The sequence below is a fragment of the Amia ocellicauda genome, chromosome 20 (genome assembly GCF_036373705.1).
Source record: "Amia ocellicauda isolate fAmiCal2 chromosome 20, fAmiCal2.hap1, whole genome shotgun sequence".
In the NCBI taxonomy this organism is placed as follows: Eukaryota; Metazoa; Chordata; class Actinopteri; order Amiiformes; family Amiidae; genus Amia; species Amia ocellicauda.
Genome location: NC_089869.1, coordinates 6,132,771 through 6,154,887, shown reverse-complemented (window position 1 = coordinate 6,154,887; position 22,117 = coordinate 6,132,771). Strand labels below are relative to the sequence as shown.

Here is a 22,117-nt window from a genome sequence, read left to right as displayed (position 1 = left end):
CAAAGAAAGAAAGTTAGAGAGAAACAAATATATATTTTCACCACTGACAGTGCCTAGTTAAAGTGCCTTTGGGTCTAGATTTGTTTCACCCCCGGCAACTTCCCGAATGAAGAATGAAAAGTCTTTAAAAATTAAGCAGTTCAACACAATTCCTTTTCAGATGTGAATACATAATTGTTGCCTTCTGCATTGCCGTTGTCTCTGTTATTCCAGTGACAAGCTGTTTCTGCCACAAAATACCTGTAGTTTGAGTGAATTTAGCTGGGAAAAATCAGTGAGCATTTATTTGGATTGCAATGCCTTTGATCTTCAATTGCAAGTAGTGCGAGTCCATTTTTGTTTTGTGCATAATATATTTATATAATTTTTCTGATTGAGACGGCTAAAAGATTCATAACCAGAGTGTTTTTTATTTATTTATTCATGTATTTTCTTGTGTTTGTTTTACCTCCACTATGTAGGGATTTGTGTCTTTTCTATCAATGCTTCAGTAATGGCAGTTAGAATATACTGAAAAAGACGTATGTCAAAACATTTACCCATAACATTTCTTTTACCATTTCTAAAGACATTTTGGAATTATTTATAGTGAGCATCTTTGTGCTAAGAGCAAAATAAAACCATTTTAGTACCCATTTCAGGCTTGTGAGTTTCTACTAGCATTCTGCCTTTCACTTTCCTGTTTAGTCCCATTTTTCCTACATGGAAAAAGCCATCTTTACCGTAATAATTTGACCAGACATGGTTTTTGATGTCACAATCTCTTAGCAATATTTAATAAATTAAGAAAATCCTTCACACCAATATAATGTAAGAACATAAATAAATGAGTATGTTTCCTTGTTGATGTTGTTTTCCAATGTTACTGTTCAATACAGTTCACAATACTTAGCACTGGACACGATGAAAGGATATAATGCAATATCATCAGACTAGAATATCAAAAGAGCAATTCAAGTGTCAATTTAAATGTCTTTGTATTAATTATAAGACCGTGAACAAGGAAGTCATACAATGTAATAGCATCATGCTAAACCTAAAAAATAAATCAACATGTACACTATATATAATATAAAAAGGGAATTTGCTGTAGACATTGAAAAGAAGAACTGATTTTGAAACAAATGTCCTGTCCCATCTCTGCAATTCCTTGACCTTCACCTCCCCTGGAACATGACTTTAAGAATAGAGTAATATATATTTTTAACAACATTACAACAGCCATAAATATGCTCTGGGAGATACCTTGGACTAAAAGAGGTTGTCATGAGACAATGTTTCGATAAGTCATGCTGCCTCCCTTTCTTGAAAATGTTTAGGGACACACGGAATGAAAATGTCCTCACCTGGTCACAGCTCTCGATGTAAATCAGTTGCCTTCTGGCTTTTGGTGGATGGCATCTGAATCTTAATCTGCTGTCTAATTGCAAAAGATGAGGAAATCATGAACATGCTTGTAATCCACTGTAAATAGTCCTAATTTTACCAAGCATTGAATGCCTTTTATTGTGATCCATTAATTTTCCACTACCCCACATAGTATTTGGTAGTTGGGAAGGTTTGTATTCGCTGTGAAGGAATAGTCTTCTCATCGGATGAGTCTTTTAGTTTGAATTGTTTATTGCAGAAGTTTACAGCAGCCTTATTACAGAGTAATCTATATAGTTATTGATCATATTAAGTAATTCCTGCTTGTTAGTTAAAACAACATAAGTTTGTCCAAAATCCTTTAAGACCTCAACCGTGTGCAATGCATCATATGTGATTGTTCCTCCTCCTTTTACAGCTTTAGCATATTTTTTTATTTTTATTTTATATATAAAGTATCATTTATTCAATTTCATTTGATCTTAATCCACTTTAAAAGGTAAAATCAATCACAGTAGCCCAGCTTCATATAGCTCATGGTGACATATACCCTCAAAGCATTATGCACTGAGTTATCTGCCTAGCACGAGTTGGTGCCCATGCATCCTATTTCAATAATTGTGTCAAGTGTTATCTTACCCTGGTGGCAAAGTACTAAACAGTGATTTATTGCTTGAATAAACATTGTTTTCAGAAAAGTTATTCATTTCAGGACACACGCCCCACACACACACTTTAGCACACGTGGGTATCCATTATTCATCATATGCAAATGTCTCGTTATGATTGCTGGGCTAAGTTCAAAGGACAAACACATTTGTACGTGCTGATTATTGACATTGGCTTCTGATCATGAGAATTATTATGCATTTTATTGTGATTGTGTATGCAACCCGAGCATTAAAGTCCTTTATGGATTAAGAATATGCATGTTATTGCTTTTTCAATACTTTTTTCTGTTGGTTCTTTCTTGCTGTAACAATCCAATCCTCAAAGGCCATACAAACCAAAAAAGCAAACACAACAACAGCAACATGAACATGGTTGAGCACTGAGGTGAACCGTGTTGTACTTAATACACTGCCTCTCTCAGAGTCCCTGAGTTCATCGTGGTGTTCAACCATGATTTCTCCCCATGTGCAATGCGCTGCTACCACCAGGAATCAACCTGAGACTGGAGCTTGGGAATTACGATGACCAGACTCTGTCCTCTCCAACATCTGCTTCGTGAATCACTTTGCAATCTGCACTGCAATCTGCAATCTGATTAACCAGAAAAGACAGCAATGCTCCACTGCTCCCTTATCCAAGCTGAATAGACACTATTCCTCTGCCCTTTTCCTCTAGTGCTCTGGCCATAAAGGCATACAAATCCCTGGTCGCCTGGAGTCCACTCACCCACTCTCCAGTTCAGTACAATTTCCAATTGTTTACAACAAGGTTTGCATGCAAGTGGTTCCCAAAGACTTACAAATACATAATTTCTAAGTCTTTATATATCATGGCATATGTTATAGGTATTGTTTCTGTTGCTGGTGTTTGCATATTTTTCAAGCTTATAAGCAAGATTCTAAATCTTTACAGACTGTCCACTAAAACAGTGCTAGGATATGAACATTTAAATTGATCTTTTATTAATGATTTCATAACTTTACATGCAATCATAGGATTGTCCACCCTTTTGTGGATGGTAATTCCATTTGACATTTTCCAGTCAGTAAATACAGTCATTGTCTTAAGTGTCTGTTCAAATAATCCAGTTAATGGTCTATGAATAAAATGTACAGTTGCAATTTGTTATTTTTAAGCACTCCCAGTCCCTGTAGGAATCCAGTCTCCATTGTATTGCATGTTGAACGTATTATTTTTCTTCTGTTAAAAAGCTGGAAGTAATACTACAGTATACTTATAGGCTGGTAACAGCTTTCTCTTTCATACTTCTTTAGATCTTTAATTATTCTGCTTCATGCCTCCCTGATCGTGATAAAATGTTATGGGCTTTCAATCTGCAATGTGATTGTGTTTTCTATATTATTTGTAATATGTGCTCACAGTCTGCCTGCTGTTTGCCTTATTCTGTGAAATCTGCCAGTTAGGGAACAACTCTGAAAGCTATTCTAACGTGCATATAATTTCAATATGGCTATTTGATTAATTTTATGAGAGGCAGAACACAAATGAGCCATTAAGAGAGATTGTTTGAGTTCTTTGTCTGTTTGCCTCCCCCAGCCCTCCGCCCCACCCCATCAATACATCTGCATAATGTCTGACTAATGCCCACCATAAAAATACATCAGTTTCACTTGTTTGATGCTTGTTTGCTAGTTGTATTCAAAAACAGACTGAGACATATTCACATACCAGACCACAGAAAGATTGGGTTGATAGAAGCTCTTGTTTTTACCCACTGATCTTCTCTCTTCTTTTATCTGTAACAAGCAGCAAACCACTATGCAGTGGGGTCAGTAGCTATGCTACTGTAGTGTATTTTTTGACTACCCGAACTACAATTACTATCATTATTTGACTTGAGCTATTTCTTCTTTATACCATGACAGATACCAATCCTGTTGGTATCCCATTCAAAATAAAGAGTGCTGAAAGAAAATGTTAAAATGCTCTTGAGCGGTAGCTTTGTAAATTTGACACCTGACTGACATGCTCGTCAGCTTCCCAGGCAGCTTAAGAAAGCAGTGTTTAACATGCTTGCTGTTAAGAAACAACTTGCACTGCAGTCTTTTTGAGATACAACCTATTACATGGGGGTTTAAAATGCTCTACATCTCATAAATGAAATGCCTGTGGTCATCCGAATAAGAAATCCCACTCTTACGTAATGTAGGGGTTCCCAAACTGGAGGGCTGCAAAGATTGTTTGGGGGCATCCTGAATGATAAAGCAAGGGACTACTTTTAAAAGTAACCGAGAGGACCTGACTTAATGTTCTTCAGTTTACTTTCCCCTTTTCTTGTACCTTATTTCTGTGGTATATTGTACTAGTGATGTTGTTACCCTTGTAATACTGTGTGTATGTAGTATTGTGTGTTAGGCGGAACAAAAACACTTGTGTTGTGTTGGATTAAGGTGTCTGCTGCAAATGACATAATAACAATAACATATTAATAACAATCTAGTAACAGTAGTATCTAGTAATCTAGTAACAGATTAATTTGTTGGAGGCCTCAGACTGGATTCTGAATTTCCTGTCAGGCCTTGAGCGAAAAACAGTTGGGAACCTCTCCAATAGTCTGTTTCTCAGAGATGTTTACATTTCGGTGTAATTATTTTAATAGTACTTCAGTTATCAATGCTAACTTATTCATATATTTCACACCATGCTGTATTAAAGCAAAAGTTCTACAGAAATCAGTGCTGTATTCCAGCAATGTAAGGCTTAAAATATGTATGACATATTTTACATTGTTGTTTTTAAAAGCATTGATAATTTAGGCCACACTCTTTTCCTCTATGTTTAATATTTAAAGGGATTATTGTTTGTGTTCTCTCTAAAATATTCATAATCTCAAACTTTTTATGAATCAAATAAGCCTAGTCACACTTTTTGATGTGTCATCGGTTTTAACCTTGACAAAGACATATCAGCATGTTTAAAACCAAGCATGGTCACTGAATCATAAAATATGGCAATATGACACAACTCACCACAAATTGAGATATTTGTGCCCAAGAGGAGCCATGGAGGTGGTTCTCTCAAGTGATTTCAACAACATGAGTTTGCAGAACTGATGAGCAGACTCTTGCTTCTGATTTGTGGTGTTTACCTGACAGGGCTGGGATTTTGAAACTCTGTTAAGTAACTTGCCACATAGCACGCCTATACAGATTGTTTGTATTATCTGACTTTCCTGAACATGTTTTACGCTTCTGTAATGGTCTAAGTGCTTTTATAGACTCACATATTTTTTACTTAGATAATTTGCCATATTCTAACTACTACATCCAAAAAAAGAAAGACGCCCAAAGGCTAAATTTGAGCATGAAACACATCAGTGAGGTGAAGGTTTCAGTACCGTGTCTAATATCACATGAACCTCAAAAAATACGGCTGATGTGCAACAACAAAGACACTTAATGACAATAACGAATGTTGCAGAAATCAAATCATGGGATAGGATATAAATACAGCAATAAAATATAAAAACACACAATCACCAATGATTTAAGGAAAGGAATACCCTCCCCTGTCATGAAAATGTATTGTATAAAAGACAACAGTATGATTGCTGGTAGAGCAGTTATTATGCTCCAAGTGGCATAAGAAACTGTACTTGATACTAAAGCCAGTTCTTCGGCAAATCCTGGTTATGTTTGTACTTTATCCATGCCTATAAGCAGTCTACAATGGATGGTTTGCATTTTTCAGTCTCTTTTTATACAATTGCAACTTTAAAGAGTAAGCAGTAGCAGTCTGGTACCAGTCTTATCTTTAATTAATTATCTTTATCTTTGGGTCCCTGTTCTTTTTCTGTAATAAAGAATATACATTTATGTTTCAAACAAATCATCTTTGCTGCTGTTTTCCTGATTGTCTTTTCATATTTATTTATTTATTTATTGTTTTATTTATTGTTTTATTTATTTATTTATTTATTGTTTTATTTATTTATTTTCCTGATCCACAGTCAAATTATTTTAGTATTAGATTCATCCTAGGATACGTGCGTATATTCATGTTTTAATTTCTTTCCGCTTATCCAAACCTAAAAAAAAAAGTTAATTACAGTTTGTTTATGTGATTTGTTGTAGAAAATGTCCTTGAGATGCATCTCTGTCTCTGTGTCTGTCTCTCGTTCAAGGACAATCTCATGACAATTTCCTGTTAATGCAGTGCACATCACACTAGTTTATCATCTGTTCTTCCAAGCAGCTAATATAACCGTGATTGTTATGAAGATGGACAACCTACATTTTGTATTTAAAAGCAAAACAAAAATCCCTCATGCCAACACAGACACACACACATTCCCAGTTTAAATTATTCAGAAGCAGGCTCTGCAATATTAGATTTTTCAGGTATTTCTTTCAGCCGTTGACACGGTACTGTGCCTAGAGAGAACCATAAACAAAAGTAATTATAATATTTAATGGAGGTCACATTTTCATTAGCAAATCCTGTGTGTGCACTTGTTCAGTCAGTATTGAAACTGCTCACTCAATAATAATAAAAAAATGCACGAAACATAGAAAGCTGATTTTCTGTACAGGGGTGGCAGATATACAGAAAGAGAATGTGTCCAGATTAGCCTCAGCAGATCACAGAGGCCTACCCAGTATGGGATGGATTTGCTAGTTGGGAGCAAATTGTAGTGCCTATTCATACATGCATTTCTAAGCGTTTGAAAGCCCTTGAGAGCCATTTGATAAATCAAGGTTCTGTGCTTAGAGAGTTTGAAGCTGAGCCTATCTGCATACCATGTGTTATTCAAATTAATATATTAGGTCAGTGTATCTATGTCTCATCCATGTGGATACTACATATTTTTTAATTCTTTGGTTTATTAAATTGTTTTTTTTCAGGCCTTTTTTAATTAGTTCTGAGCCAGTTTTCACTCATTAAATTGCATAAGCTTAGGAACTGTTTTTCCCCTTTTCTTGTCCCTTATTTTGTAATTCATTTATTTTGAAAACGCCTCCTATTCCAGGTCTTTTGCTACTGATTGGTGCCATTACATTCACCCCCAAATAATTTTCTTTTAATCTCTTAATTGTTTTAAAATGTTGTGTGTACTGTGGCAGTGTGAGAGGCAAGGCTGGGGTCAGGGCAGGTCTTTCAGTGGAGGAGACTACAAAACCCCTCCTCCAAGACTCCAAACCCCAGAAGCCAGCAGGGCTCCTGATGGCCATAGCCCCACCCACCACTTCCCGTATAAAAGGAAGAAGGAAACGAACCAGTGTGTGCATGCTTGGCTGGGGTAGCAAGGTGCACAGGAGGGCGAGAAGACGACGGAGTGTGCGTGCGTGCGTGCGTGCGTGCGTGCGTGCGTGCGTGCGTGCGTGCGTGCGTGCGTGCGTGCGTGCGTGCGTGCGTGCGTGCGTGCGTGGAAGAGCAGGAGAAAGAAGGGATAAGTTCACAGTTGACGGATTCACTGGCTTGAGACCCTTTTTCTGGACCTGGACCATTCTCCCTCTTGAACCCCGGACTGTCTGACAACCTCCCACTGGTAACAAACTTTGATTACGGACTGTGACTACGAACCTGCCTTGCCCCTGTCGTGCTTCTGTTTGCCCGGTGTTTGGCTCCACCGACCCGGGCATTTACTGTTATTGTTAGTGTTTGTTTTGTAGTTGGGGATTGTTGACGTTTAGTTAGCGCTCAAACAGAGCTAGGTTTTGTTTTGCTTTTGTACCCTTTGCCTGCCTTTCTACTGTGTGTTTCAAGACCAGACCCCGCCTACATACAGCCCTTTCTTGTGACGGGCCCCCCAACCCGTTACAGTACTTAATAATGTCCAGCTGGGCACCTGCATGTTATATACATATTCTGTATTCTACAGATAATTCCATGTGTTTATAACAGAAGTACCAGGCGAGACATTCTTCACAAGCAGACAGGAGAAGATGGTGTAAAATGACTTATGTGATAATAAGTAAACAGATGAAAGGATAGGTATCTTGGTCCATAAATAAAAGGATGTTCTTCTTTTGCCAGTGGGAACCTCTTGGGAGACAATATTTACTGTTTGGCACATACACAAGACTAATTGGCATGGTTGTAATATTAACATATGTACCTTCCAGTGGGGCGCCATCTGACATGGCAACTTGGTGCTGGCCACCTACATAGGTCTCCATATGTGGTAGACAGAAGGCTCATATGCCCACTGTCCTTCAGCTGATGAGTGGAGGCAGCAACCCCATGCTTTCACCTCATTTTCAGGCACTGAATTACCGGCCAGTTCCTCTCACCCCTCTGAAATGCCAGCCCCACACACCTGGCCAAGCAGTGCAACCTGCTGAGAGGTGGTAAGGGAGACCCAGTGATTTCACCTAACAGCTGCTGTTCCTTGCTGCTTGATCATTAGCATGCATTGGTCTAACTGGACATTTAAGGTTATTCACTCCCCAGGCAGTTTCCCTCCAAGGAGTCACCGCACCGAGTTCGACTTTCTGTACAACTCTTAATTAGAGAGCTTATTTCTGCGCTCCCTGTGCCTCAAAGTGGACATTTTAATTTGCAGATGTTAACGTGTGCATAATTAGTGCGATCGCAGGAGCTGTCGTAATTTAAAGGTGCGTCTGTTCGCGAGTTGTAGCCGAAGATAGCCTGCTGTTAGACAGTTTTGCAACAGTAGGAAGGAGATGATGACTCTTTGCAAGCCGAATATCACATTCTAATAATAGCCATGTGGCATAACGAGGAGGCAATATTCTGAGTGCAAAAGGAGGCGCTGACTCAGGCGCCGTACACTATTCAAATGAGAGAACCTTGTTGTTTATGAATCTTAAGTGGCTATGCATAGGCTGTAGAGTGTCTTTGGGGTTTTAAGCAGAGCACATTAAAACTAGATATGTGCAGTCTGCCTTCAGAGAACATTATGAATGCAATGGAGATGATACTGGGGTTGCTGAAGCCAAGGACTTAATATATATATATATATATATATATATATATATATATATATATATATATATATAATGTATGTAAAAATAGTCATAGTGGATTACTTATTCATTCCATGGAGGGATCTGACCTTAGTAAGGTTAGTGTGAAAACTATATGCATGATAATTCTGGAAATCTCAGTTATTTGCAGTAATTCAGACTTATATTAAAAGTGATACAGTGATTGTTATTAATATATTTCTTAGCATATATTCCCTTATCCATGGAGACCTATGATTGTTAAAATGTATCCCATTTTGTACATACAGTCATCCACCCCACAACTGAGTTGTAACTGGAGTAATCTAGGTACAGTATCTTACTCAAGGGTACAACAGCAGTGTCCCCCACCTGGGACTGAACCAACAGCCCTCTGATACAGAGTTCAGAGCCCTGACCGCTACTCCTGATGTTGAAGTGATATGGCTAAATGGCACGGTGAGGAGTGCCATACAAGAACAGCACATTTTTTAATCGGTTGATAGAAATACACACAAGATATATGAATACTAAGGGAATATTACATAATTTTACAATTTATTATAGATCGCATGACCAAGGTTGAACAAATATTGATCGGTGGACCAGATGCAGATAAATAAATCCTGGAATATCAAAGTGAACTAGAATGAACCGTTATCGTTTTGTTATGGACTTCAATATCAGTATGATCAACACTTTCTCACACTTTGTGTCTTGTATATTTTAGGTCTTAATTTATGTTAGTTGGATGCTGTAGTGTATAAATAAGGCTTACATGCAAGCTGTCAATTATTTAGATAATCAAATTATCACCTCAGGGGTATATATCACGTTTTAAACGTGTGTTTTTCTTGTCCAAAAGTAAAACTGCAGTTAGTTCACAGGCACACACAGCGTGGTTGTGTTTTCTTATTTATGTATTGTTTTGTTCAACTTGACTTCCATTATATGTCTGAGGATTGCTGTTATGCATAATTTATATAGGAGGATCCTAGGGCATATTTATATACATACAGGAGTAGACGTTATATTTTATGTGTGGTGTAAAGCCTCCATTGCGTTTTTATTTCTGCTACATTCGATTTTCAACAAAACAATTTAACGTTTATGGGGCAATGTTCATTGTGTCCTGTTGCTTTCTCTCTGGGATGAAACATGGTATATGTGCTTCTAGTGTTGATGTACTGTAGTAACAACACATGTTCCTAAAAAATTACAATAATTTGTGCATTTACTAATACATTAATCTATCACTGTATGAAGAACATATTCAGATATAATGCACTTCTTTTGAGTTTTAATGCTTATAGCATGTATCAGTGCTATCTCCAACCCTGTTACACATATGATTAAGATCAGAACTCAAGGGCATGAGGTTTTCATGGATTATTCCTGTGGTATTCATACATGTTTTTATTGGGGATTTGTTCCAGTCGTTGTAAAGTGTTGCCCACATTCTTGCAATTAAATATTGAAGTCCCTTAAAATATTAAATACACCACATTGTTCTTTGTTACTTACAATATATAACAAAAAAGAACAAGACTTGTTGGATAAATAATATGTGTAAATAAGTAAACTGATTGTTTGACAAAGCGCTCTCTCTCTCTCTCTCTCTCTCTCTCTCTCTCTCTCTCTCTCTATATATATCTATATCTATATATATATATATATATATATATATTTGTATTTAGAGATACAGTAAATGCATCACATCTGAGTCTGAGGTTGTGTCTTATTTTAGTTTGGATAGAAATATTCCAAGCCCTGTTTAAAGTAGTGCCATCTCAAGTATTACTAACATTAAGCAAGATTAAATTAAATTAAATAGTGTATGAACTATATGATTAATCAGTACCCCCTGGGTCTAACAAAATTAAATTAAATACAAGAACATGTAGGCTTATACCTATATCCCAGTTATTTTTAATATTTAGCTTTACATCAAGTGGAGATATTATTATTGCCTTTGACTTACACAGTCAACATATTTTTTAACTAGAAAAGCAACAGTTGTTTCATTTTTGTAATTATAAAATTTTTCCCCCTAATGGACATGGCACTTAATCAACTAATTTCCAGATTTGGGAAAGAAGTTAAAAGGGAAAATTGTTTTAATTAGAAAAAATATTCATGGACTGCTTTCATCCTTATAAATATCGTCTTGATTTTCCCAGCCACAAGGTATAATGAATTTCAAATACCTATGAATCCCCAGCCATAGAGTAAATAGATTGCAGGTTCCTGTACTTTTATCCAGCTGCAGGCAAAATCCGATTTTCGGTCTTTATTCTCCCTGTAGATTTCGACTGACCCAATTTTCAAATCTCTGCAGCCTGGAGGATGTTATAAAGAATATTTGCTGTACAATTTTTAGATCGAACCTGATATGATAAAATAATGAGCATTAAATAATTAGCATGATTCAGTTACTTTGGGAGTTTGAAGTATTTAATCTTCCAGTTGTCGCTGTTTGCTCTATAAAACAAATGTATGATGTACACTTTTCAGAACATTTCATATACTTTCTAAGTTGTATCAGCAGGTTTAATATATCCCACGAATCAAGGCAGACATTCCAAACTAAACTAAACTTCTCTTTGGACATAACCATCAGAGAGAAGAAACTTCCTTCCTTGCTTCCTTTAGTCTCTTCAGTGCCTATTCTGTGCTGTTCAAGATGTTCCTCTAAAGAATATATATTGGAGAACAAAACAAAAATCATTGAAAGACTGAAAATGTTAAAATGGCAATGGGCCAGACACAAGAATAGTACAAAAGAAGCTATATAGTGGATCTCATTAAATTAGAAAAGGACCTAGAAGACGACCACATAAAAGATGGGAAGATGAAATAAGAAGCTTTGCTGGCGTGTCATGGAAAAACGTGCTGATCGAAAGTACAGACATCTCGGGGAGGCCTTCATCTAGTTATGGATCAGTAAAGGCCGATGATTGATGAATACAAATCAATAATATATACAATCAGCAAGTAGAGACAAATTTGATAATTATGGAAACAAGTAGGAGGCAAAAATTTAAAAAAGGAAATACTCAAAAGAGTTGAACTTATAGTCTAATCCACATGAAATACATCCACATAAAGGGAAGCTGTAAAGACTAGTCTTCACAGACAGGCTGTGACGGTCATGTTTCAAAAGAGGACTTCGTAATAATGTATGGAAACATTAAATATGTTTTGAAAGTTTCACCCCACAATGAAAACCGTATGAGAAGAAACATGTGTGGGAGGTTGTCAAAACAGTGGATTGTGACTGAAATATAGAAGTGGTAATATGAAGGATTGATATTATTTTGCTGGTGCACAAACAGGAGATGTAGGACATACTACTGGCACTGTATTATGCAATACTTCAGCATCATGCAGTACCCTCCAGAAAGCAGCTGCTGGGTGAAGGCTTTCTTTTCATCATGCAAAAAAACCCAACACACACAGCCAGCCTAAATTTGCATGAGAAGAAACTCACAAACAAAACATGCTTGAAAATACTGTACTAGTCACTCCCAAGTGTAATGCTCTGGTATGATATTCTGAGGAGAAAAGTTTGCAGTAAAAGTTAATACATGTTCATACAAATCAATACTGTATTCTCCTTCTTCCTCTCTTAGTTGTGTTTCAATTAGATTAGATTCCCAGGTGACCCCATGACTTTGACTGCCGGTGTAGATAGATAAAGAGATAGATAGGAGCTTGAGCAACATGCTGCAGGAATGAAATGTTTTCTTGTTTTATTATTATTAAAATTATTACAGTTTTATTTTGCTACTGCTTTGTGATTTGTTATCTTAGGCTGATACATAGAAGCATTTGGCACAGTGTCCAATAAAAATGCTTCCATGTGTGCTTTCATGCTTTCATGCTTCCATGAAAATGTCTGGGCTCTGTGAAGAAGCTGAAATCCCTTTTGTTGCTTCCAGGCACTCGCTGTTGGTGGTAGTACATTGCCAAAGCCTGACTTTATTTTAATTGGGAGGGCTTTATTCCCAAGTATCATTTTCTCTTCTCCAGCATAACCTCTTGCTTTAGTTTCAAATATTGCTTGATTGTAATATGTGTGCAAATTGCAGAATAATACTGTCTTCCCCCATTTCTTCCACATATGTGGTCAGAACTGGAACCACCGTGGTTGATTATAAATATATCTATCTATCGATAAATCACAAATACCAATACACTTGGTTAATGTTCCTATATAGTTCCACTTTCAACAAGTTGCCACAGAGTGCTTCATATAGTTATTGGTCTTGCTTATCAGTTAACACAATGTGTGCACTTTTGATATATGAGTGTACAATTTCTCATACTACATGAGACCACACTGAAACTCCCAGAGCATGATCTGTCCATCCTGGTCAGCACGAGAAAGTGATGAATTAGAATTTGTACACTATGCTTGTAGAAAGTACAATCCCATTTTGTTTCCATTTTTGTTTTGTGTTTTTTATGCTTTAAAAAATAAAGCATACGTATCTGTTACTTGAAGCATACATTTTTTCACTCTAGACTGAGATAAATGTAAATAGGAATATCTGTGTTGTCCATTGAAACTGCTCTCGCCTATACTTTTCTCAATCCTGGAAAATAAAATGAAATTTAAAGCTGAACCCCCCTTCTCATTTTTTATGTATTTATGCTTGTATATCTTTCACTTTTGATTAGACAAATTTCATCTGGCAACAATCTTCCTATATAACATTGTATTTCTCAAATCTGAATCAAAATAATGTATCTTTTCCAAACTTGTGTATGTAATGTTGTTATTTTTAATCTTATTGATAACAATCTGCATTTCTATTTTGATCTTTGTTCGTTTTTAATTATATTATTTTATTTTGAATTGCTTTGTACAAGTGTTTTTTTTTTTTCTTTACTGTTTGGCAGTACAAATCAGATTCTTGCAGCATGTGTGGCACTGATTGAACTACATTTAATTTAAGGGGAAAAAAACAGCAACAAGATTTATAGTAATGAATTGCATTGTAAGTTGTTAAGTGTGTAACCTGCTTCACATGCATATTTATATATTTAATCAGAAAACCCACTTAGCATAAGAGGGCTGATGATCTGAGATCAATTGTTATGTTTGTTTTCCAGTAACAAGGCACATTGTAATACAGTCCTTTAATATTTATTCCAGCTTTCCCACAGCCCAGTTAATTCTTGCTCAATTTTTTTTTTCCAGCAATAGGACCATTAGTTTATTACACAACTTATTTTAAAATTACAGTAAAGGATAAACTTTTTTTTTTTTTCAAATTACTTGAAAAGGAAATATTTTTTCTATTAATGCTATATGTAGCGCAGAGAGAGAATGAATGTTCGCTGCACAAGTCAGTGCTCCCTCTCTGCTCCGAGAAGTCTGGATTCTGAACTACAAATGAGAGGACCAAGAATCCTTGAAGAGTTTTTGGGCTTTTCTCATGAGTCAAAGAGCTTAGGAAATTGATAGTAGGGATTATAGAAAGTTTGGTTTTACAGTAAACACTGATGCCCCCATCGTTTTACCAGTTCAGAATTGTTGCACTGAATGCAAGTGAAGCTGTCTGTTCAGGATCACAGTGCTGTAAATTGAACTTTTCATCCTGTTTTTCAGGTGATACTCATGTTGACCAAACTGTTTGATTTCAACCTGGGAAGTGTCACAGAGAGTTCCTTGTGGAGGTAAGAATATTGTCTTTTTAACCTTCACGTGTTGTGTCATTCATTGAGATGTGTTAAATGTTTTTTTATACCACATTAATTTCAGTTTATAATACTTAGCTTAATAGCCATGGACAGGTGTTAATATTCTTACATTAGACAATTGATTTGGACTACTAAAAACTGAGCATGGATAGCATAGGTTACAACTGACAATAGCAATTGCAATTGCAATGAAAGTACTCCCCTCAAGTATTTTCCGAGCTGTTCTATGTGTTAGCAAAATATCCAGAATATTAATATTTTAAACCATGAGAGATCAAACTCACATTGTCCTTAACTCTGTTATTGCATGAAAGTATAAGAAAGACAAGTAGCAAAGCATGCATTTCTCATGGGGGACCATTTGTGCACTGTTAAGAGCTAGACAATGTATAGACTGCAGTCTGATGTCCTTACTCTACACAGCATGAACTATTTCCATTACTTACAAATCATTAAGTATTCTTCTTTTACATAATACTGATGTAGGCATATTCTGTAGCATAGTGCTCATCAAGGCCAGTTCAACTTAGTGACCACAGATTCAATTTAACAGCTTTATTATTTTCCATGTTATTAATCTATATCATATGTTGTTATTATATAATAAAAGACTTCTAACAAATATATATTGTGTTTTAAACCAAAGTATTTTAGAACTATGCATACATGTGAACAACAATAACCAGAGCATTTCGGCAACTTTGGGTCTTTAGATCAAGGACCTTTTTTGTTATTAATTCCTTTAGTGTTGTATGTCTCATGCTTCTGTAATAAACCAGGCCACTATTGTCCATACATCAATTCTGAGAGACAGATTACTCAGAATAGATTTTAGCTTCTGCTGGGGAGAAGGAGCTGTTTGCAAGCATTTCAAAATGAAGTTAAATACATGAAAATGAAGAAAATACACATCATTAATGTGACATTTCTGGGATTTTTTTCCCTCCAGTACTCAAAATCAAATCCATTCAAGATCCACCCACACCTAGAATCTTTTTACTCTCTAGTTGTCAGTATCATTTACAACTTTTTACATCAAATGTAAGTTGTTTTTTCTTTCTCTTTTTCGCTAGTAATTTTAATAATATCTTGTGGATTTAATCAAATGCTCTTTGGATTGTAAAACATTTAGGGATTATCTGCATTATATTGAGTATCTCTTTCATCTTTTATTCTTACATTGATAACCTTTTCAGTAATTGTAATGTGCACAACAAATGTACACTCACCTAAAGGATTATTAGGAACACCATACTATTACTGTGTTTGACCCCCTTTCGCCTTCAGAACTGCCTTAATTCTACGTGGCATTGATTCAACAAGGTGCTGAAAGCATTCTTTAGAAATGTTGGCCCATATTGATAGGATAGCATCTTGCAGTTGATGGAGATTTGTGGGATGCACATCCAGGGCACGAAGCTCCCGTTCCACCACATCCCAAAGATGCTCTATTGGGTTGAGATCTGGTGACTGTGGGGGCCAGTTTAGTACAGTGAACTCATTGTCATGTTCAAGAAACCAATTTGAAATGATTCGACCTTTGTGACATGGTGCATTATCCTGCTGGAAGTAGCCATCAAAGGATGGGTACATGGTGGTCATAAAGGGATGGACATGGTCAGAAACAATGCTCAGGTAGGCCGTGGCATTTAAACGATGCCCAATTGGCACTAAGGGGCCTAAAGTGTGCCAAGAAAACATCCCCCACACCATTACACCACCACCACCAGCCTGCACAGTGGTAACAAGGCATGATGGATCCATGTTCTCATTCTGTTTACGCCAAATTCTGACTCTACCATCTGAATGTCTCAACAGAAATCGAGACTCATCAGACCAGGCAACATTTTTCCAGTCTTCAACTGTCCAATTTTGGTGAGCTTGTGCAAATTGTAGCCTCTTTTTCCTATTTGTAGTGGAGATGAGTGGTACCCGGTGGGGTCTTCTGCTGTTGTAGCCCATCCGCCTCAAGGTTGTACGTGTTGTGGCTTCACAAATGCTTTGCTGCATACCTCGGTTGTAACGAGTGGTTATTTCAGTCAAAGTTGCTCTTCTATCAGCTTCAATCAGTCGGCCCATTCTCCTCTGACCTCTAGCATCAACAAGGCATTTTCGCCCACAGGACTGCCGCATACTGGATGTTTTTCCCTTTTCACACCATTCTTTGTAAACCCTAGAAATGGTTGTGCGTGAAAATCCCAGTAACTGAGCAGATTGTGAAATACTCAGACCGGCCCGTCTGGCACCAACAACCATGCCATGCTCAAAATTGCTTAAATCACCTTTCTTTCCCATTCAGACATTCAGTTTGGAGTTCAGGAGATTGTCTTGACCAGGACCACACCCCTAAATGCATTGAAGCAACTGTCATGTGATTGGTTGGTTAGATAATTGCATTAATGAGAAATTGAACAGGTGTTCCTAATAATCCTTTAGGTGAGTGTATTTATGCAAAGTTAAGTGAATACCGATAGGGGTATTTTGGTGAAGAATTTATATTTAGTTACCCAATTGACTTAAGAGGAATACATTTCTACCTTCAGTTCTTATATATATAATGTGTTGCTTCTAGGGATGATTTCAAATGGGAATGTACACAAAACACAAATATAAACGCAACATGCAATAATTTCAAAGGTTTTACTGAGTTACAGTTCGTAGAGGGAAATCAGTCAGTTGAAATAAATTCATTAGGTCTTAATCTATGGACTAAGTCGATTGGCCTGCTGACGGCAGGACTGTCTACCAGAGCTGCAGTCAGGTCAAGACCCTGGTGAGGACGATGAGCTGCAGATGAGCTTCCCTGAGACGCTCTCTGACAGTTTGTGCAGACATTCTTTGTTTGTGGAGAGCCCCTGTCCAGCAGGGTGTAGAGATCACCCTTGTATCACCAATTTATAAACACCTGGAAGTATTTGAGTGAAGCAGGTGGTGTGGTAAATTCAGTCCTTTAAAAAACCATTGGGGCAATCATCTGAATACTTGCAGCTTCCTGAGGGAAGAATTCCCTTGGCTGACTTGCTTAATTGATTAATCACTCCCATGTGTTCCCAGTGTTTAGAAATTGGTGATTTAGGGTGACCTATAAGAGAAAGTGGATTGGGGCTCTCCAGGACCAGGGTTGGACACCCCTATCTTAGAGTGGCTTTTTTTGTCCCCAGCACAAGGTGCACATGTGTAATGATCATGTTGTTTAATCAGCTTCTTGATCTGCCACACCTGTCAGGTGGATGGATTATCTTGGTAAAGGAGAAGTGCTCACTAACAGGGATATAAACAAATTTGTGCACAAAATTTGAGTGAGAAAAGATTTTTGTGCATATGGAACATTTCTGGGATCTTTCATTTCAGCTCATGAACAATAAGACCAACAATTTACATGTTGTGTTTATATTTCTTTTCAGTATATATATATATAGTACTCTAACTTGTAGCACAACGTGTTTGTCATGACAGTCTTCCAAACTACTATACTCACACACTTAATCCAGGCACCCCCAGTGGTGCAAAACGATTGCACTCTGCAGCAGTGTCCGAATGGACCGTGTAGACTGTTTACTCTGCACTTAGGTATACAGATGTCCTACAGACTAAGTATAGGAAAGCAACAACTTAACTAGAGAGCCATCTTCACACAATCTATCGTAAAAATGAGGTCAACCCCAATATTGCAAGACTTTGTGTACGTATTTAAATGGTACTTCAGCCAGGGTCCGCAAGTGGCTGCTGCAGGGTGTAGCACTAAACATGGGGACGTCATAGTGATTAAATGGTTAACACTGTGGCATCACAGCTCCTAGGACCCATGTTTGGTTCTGACCTTTATTAAATCTGCCTGTTTTCTCTGGGTGCTCTGCTTTCCTCCCACAACCCAGGCTACTCTACATTGCCCTGTAGCTGTGTGCATGTGTGTGTACTGTCCAGTGAGGGACTGGTCACCTGTCTAGGTTGTACCCTGCCTTGTGCCCTGACCCTGTACTAAATGTAGCAATTACTATTCAATTAAGCAGATAACCATTTCAGTGTGTTTAAGTAAAATTAAGTCATAGAAACCATAATTTACTATGAATAATTTATCTTTTGGATTCTCTTGGTCATTACCTTTGCTAGGAAATTCAATAGGGATGGCTTTGTACTTAGTATGTTATCCACAAAAAGGCATGAAAATGCAAAAATCTATCCTAGGTGACAGTAATGAATTATGCCGGTAACCTTAGTAAGGATTGTTATGCTATAATTTGTCATGATTGATTTATAAGCATGGCATTTGGTGAGTATGGTTTCTTGAAATGCTGTGAACTAATAACATTGAAATAGTGCAGGGTTATACAAGTTATAATTTTACATATTTTGGTATACCTTCTTCAACATGTTATTGATTTTCTAGAAGAGTCCCCCAAAATTAGAAAAGGTACTTAACACAACCGTATGGCATGTACAGAGCCCAAAGACTAATGACAGTTTAAAGTTCCTCCTTCTCATCATCTCCAGTTCTCAGTGCCCTTGCTACTTTTATTTTCTCATGAGGCTTCCAATATTCCCTTTCTTTTTCTGTGTTTCAGTGATTTCAAATTCCTGCCTATTGAAGCCTTTCTTTTGTGATCTAAAGATAAATTGCTGGCAATGTAAAATATATATTCTTGGCATCCGTGTGCTGAACTCAAGGTTGGGATTTCTGTATGCCATTTATCAAACACTTATATTTCCCTTTTTATATATAGAGAGCCAACAGACTCTATTGTATGCACTTCTGTCACGAATTGTTTCAAGAATTCCTGTGAACTCCTCAGGAGTAACCCAATGACTTTGTCCCAGACCAAATCAAACCTTTTACCTACCAGTCAATTGCAAATTAGATAAAGGAAGAATCCTTTGCAACAAAGTAACATCAAGTATTGGAACTGTAATTACACATTCAACTCTGCATCCCTGAATCCAAGAACATTTCCTGAATTCTATCCATACTTATTTTTTCCTTAGTAACCATACGCTTATGTACCATATATTTAGGTAAGACATTTGTTTTTGTAAACGCAAAAATGTAAAAGGGTGCTGATGCTTTCTATTCTGCTCTCCATTTTCCAAACAAAGAAACATTGAATCCCCCATTGACATTAATAACCAGCGTTCCCAACTTTTCATCTTTCCTAGTTTTCTGAGCCTTCATTTTACTAAAACATAAAAAAGCAGTTTTAATGAATATGAAACTGAAAAGCTTTGTTTAGCTGTCCCCTCATACTGTACAGGCTCTACTGTTTAATATTAATGATTTCTGTGTGTAATGTGAATATTAAACTCTACAAAATAATAAATAAATAAAATATTTGTGTATTAATAAATACAATTTCTTACAGCTGACAAGAACTTCGAGGAAATTAAGAATCCTGTCTTTGTTGTAGTTTGTTATTCTGGGTGATTGTCATCTGTATTTGTATTTACTTATAAAATAAATAAATACAAATACAATTTCAGAATACACTGTAACCATTATAACTGATCTCGTCAATAGGAGAACAAACATAAGATAAAGCTAAAACCCTACAACAGCAAGCTGTTCAATCACTCAGATCTGAACATTATATAATAATAATAATAATAATAATAATATTAATACTTCACGATACTACTTTGTTTTAATATATATATTAGCAATATATTTATGCTTAGTTATAGACTAATATTGACAACAGGCAAATAGATAACTTCAGCCTAGAAGCCGTCCAGTAGTAAAACATCAACTGATATATTATATAACTGTTTTGTTATTAGAAAGGTTTTTGACTATGCTGAAAAAGCACCAGTGCTTTCAAATGTCATAATACATGATGTATTGCACAAACTGCACTTGAGAAATTGGTAAACAAGTGTTATGAGTTGTTCGTAAACTTACCAGATGAAGTTCATTAATCTCTCACTGAAGTTATGACTGATATTTTGTGGATAATCATGGTCTTTCCTGAGGTCCACATGATGCCATATATCACTGTTCTAAGGGATAATTACATCAGTTTCTGCACCCGTGAGGGTCATGCATTTTCATAAGTGTTAAAAAATAATACATAATAAGTCACATTGTTTGGACAAAAAGTATACTATCCTCATTTAATGGCATAGCACCTTAAGGCTATAGAGATAAGACACATGATGATGAAAAAAAAACAACAACTGAAACACAGCCAATGGTTTCCCCAGGGTCCAAGAATGAATCTAACTTTACATAAAAGCTTTACATATTTATTTTCATCCCTATCAAGGGTCTTTGGAGAATTTATATTTCTGCATATTTCTCTGTAAGGACTTTGGTGTCAATTGATATTATGAAAGTATTAACGTTTTCAATCTTCCCAATTGAAAAAAATATATAGTTCTTCCTTTTGCTGTGTTTTCTGATTGTCTTGATGTTCAGCATCAGGTCTTTGATCGTTTGTCAAGTTGCTATCTGTTAATAGGCTAAAATTATTTGTCGATAGCTTGTGCCATATTATTGATGCAATACATTCCCTGTAGCTTTTATATTTCCTCAGATAAATGGTTGCTGTAGCTATGTTAAAATTATGCATGAAGTCATGCATAAATAATGGTTTAACAAAAGAATTGCAATTAATTATTTATCAAATTTTGGTGGATTTTAATATTGACAGTTAATGAAGTGTTTCTAAATATGAATCGTGGAACAAGCACATCCTACGCAAAAACAAACCAAGCGTAGTCAATGTGTTCTTTTTGCCTGAGTTTTGCCTGAAACCGCTCATGTCAGGAAACAAAGTGTTATTGAGCTCGCCCCTTGTTTAGCGTAGCATACAAGTCCCCCCCAATCTGTAGTAACCTGCTTGCAAAACATAGATCGACATCTATATTATTAAAACACACAAGTGATTCTAACTTTTTCATCTTTTATTTTTACGTATTCATAAGATATCTATCTTTTGCTTCAGTTTTACCCCACATTGTCAAATAAACTTCAGAAGTCATATTAAGCCATTAATATGCATTCAAAATTGTTAATAGTTTCCCCACTATTTATTCCTAAATTTCAACTTTGGAAAACCTAAAAATAACATTCTCAAACTTGTCACTAATGTAACATCTTCGTAAATGTCATCACTGTGTTCTGAGATATTTGAATAGCCACTTTCTGTATACGTGTATTATCATTTACAATGCTAATCTAATGAAGACTACTGTAAGACAGTATGCATGTGTGTGTGACCCAGCTTTTCACCAGACCTTTCCACCTTAACCTCTAGTGTTGTTATGATAATTTCTCTGGGGCAATAAATCACAAGCCTCTTCTTGGTAAAAATCCAAAAGCAGGAAGGACAAATAAGCAGAAAATGTCTTTGTGGCACTGTATGCATTCATGCAAACTGTAGCTATAGCTGTGACTTCGAAATGTTGCTGAAACACTCTACTTGAGGTAAATCAAAACTAAACGGATA

At 36.5% G+C, this 22,117-nt stretch overlaps 1 protein-coding gene across 2 annotated transcripts in view; it reads left to right on the top strand.

Annotated features, from left to right (window-relative positions):
- LOC136715722 (VPS10 domain-containing receptor SorCS1) overlaps window positions 1–22,117 on the top strand; it is a 193,489-nt gene that overhangs the window by 68,312 nt on the left and 103,060 nt on the right. For both annotated transcript variants that reach the window (XM_066693092.1, XM_066693093.1), the window contains exon 2: window positions 14,587–14,654. In XM_066693092.1, coding sequence (XP_066549189.1) covers window positions 14,587–14,654 — 68 coding nt within the window. The remainder of the gene's footprint in view (window positions 1–14,586; window positions 14,655–22,117) is intronic.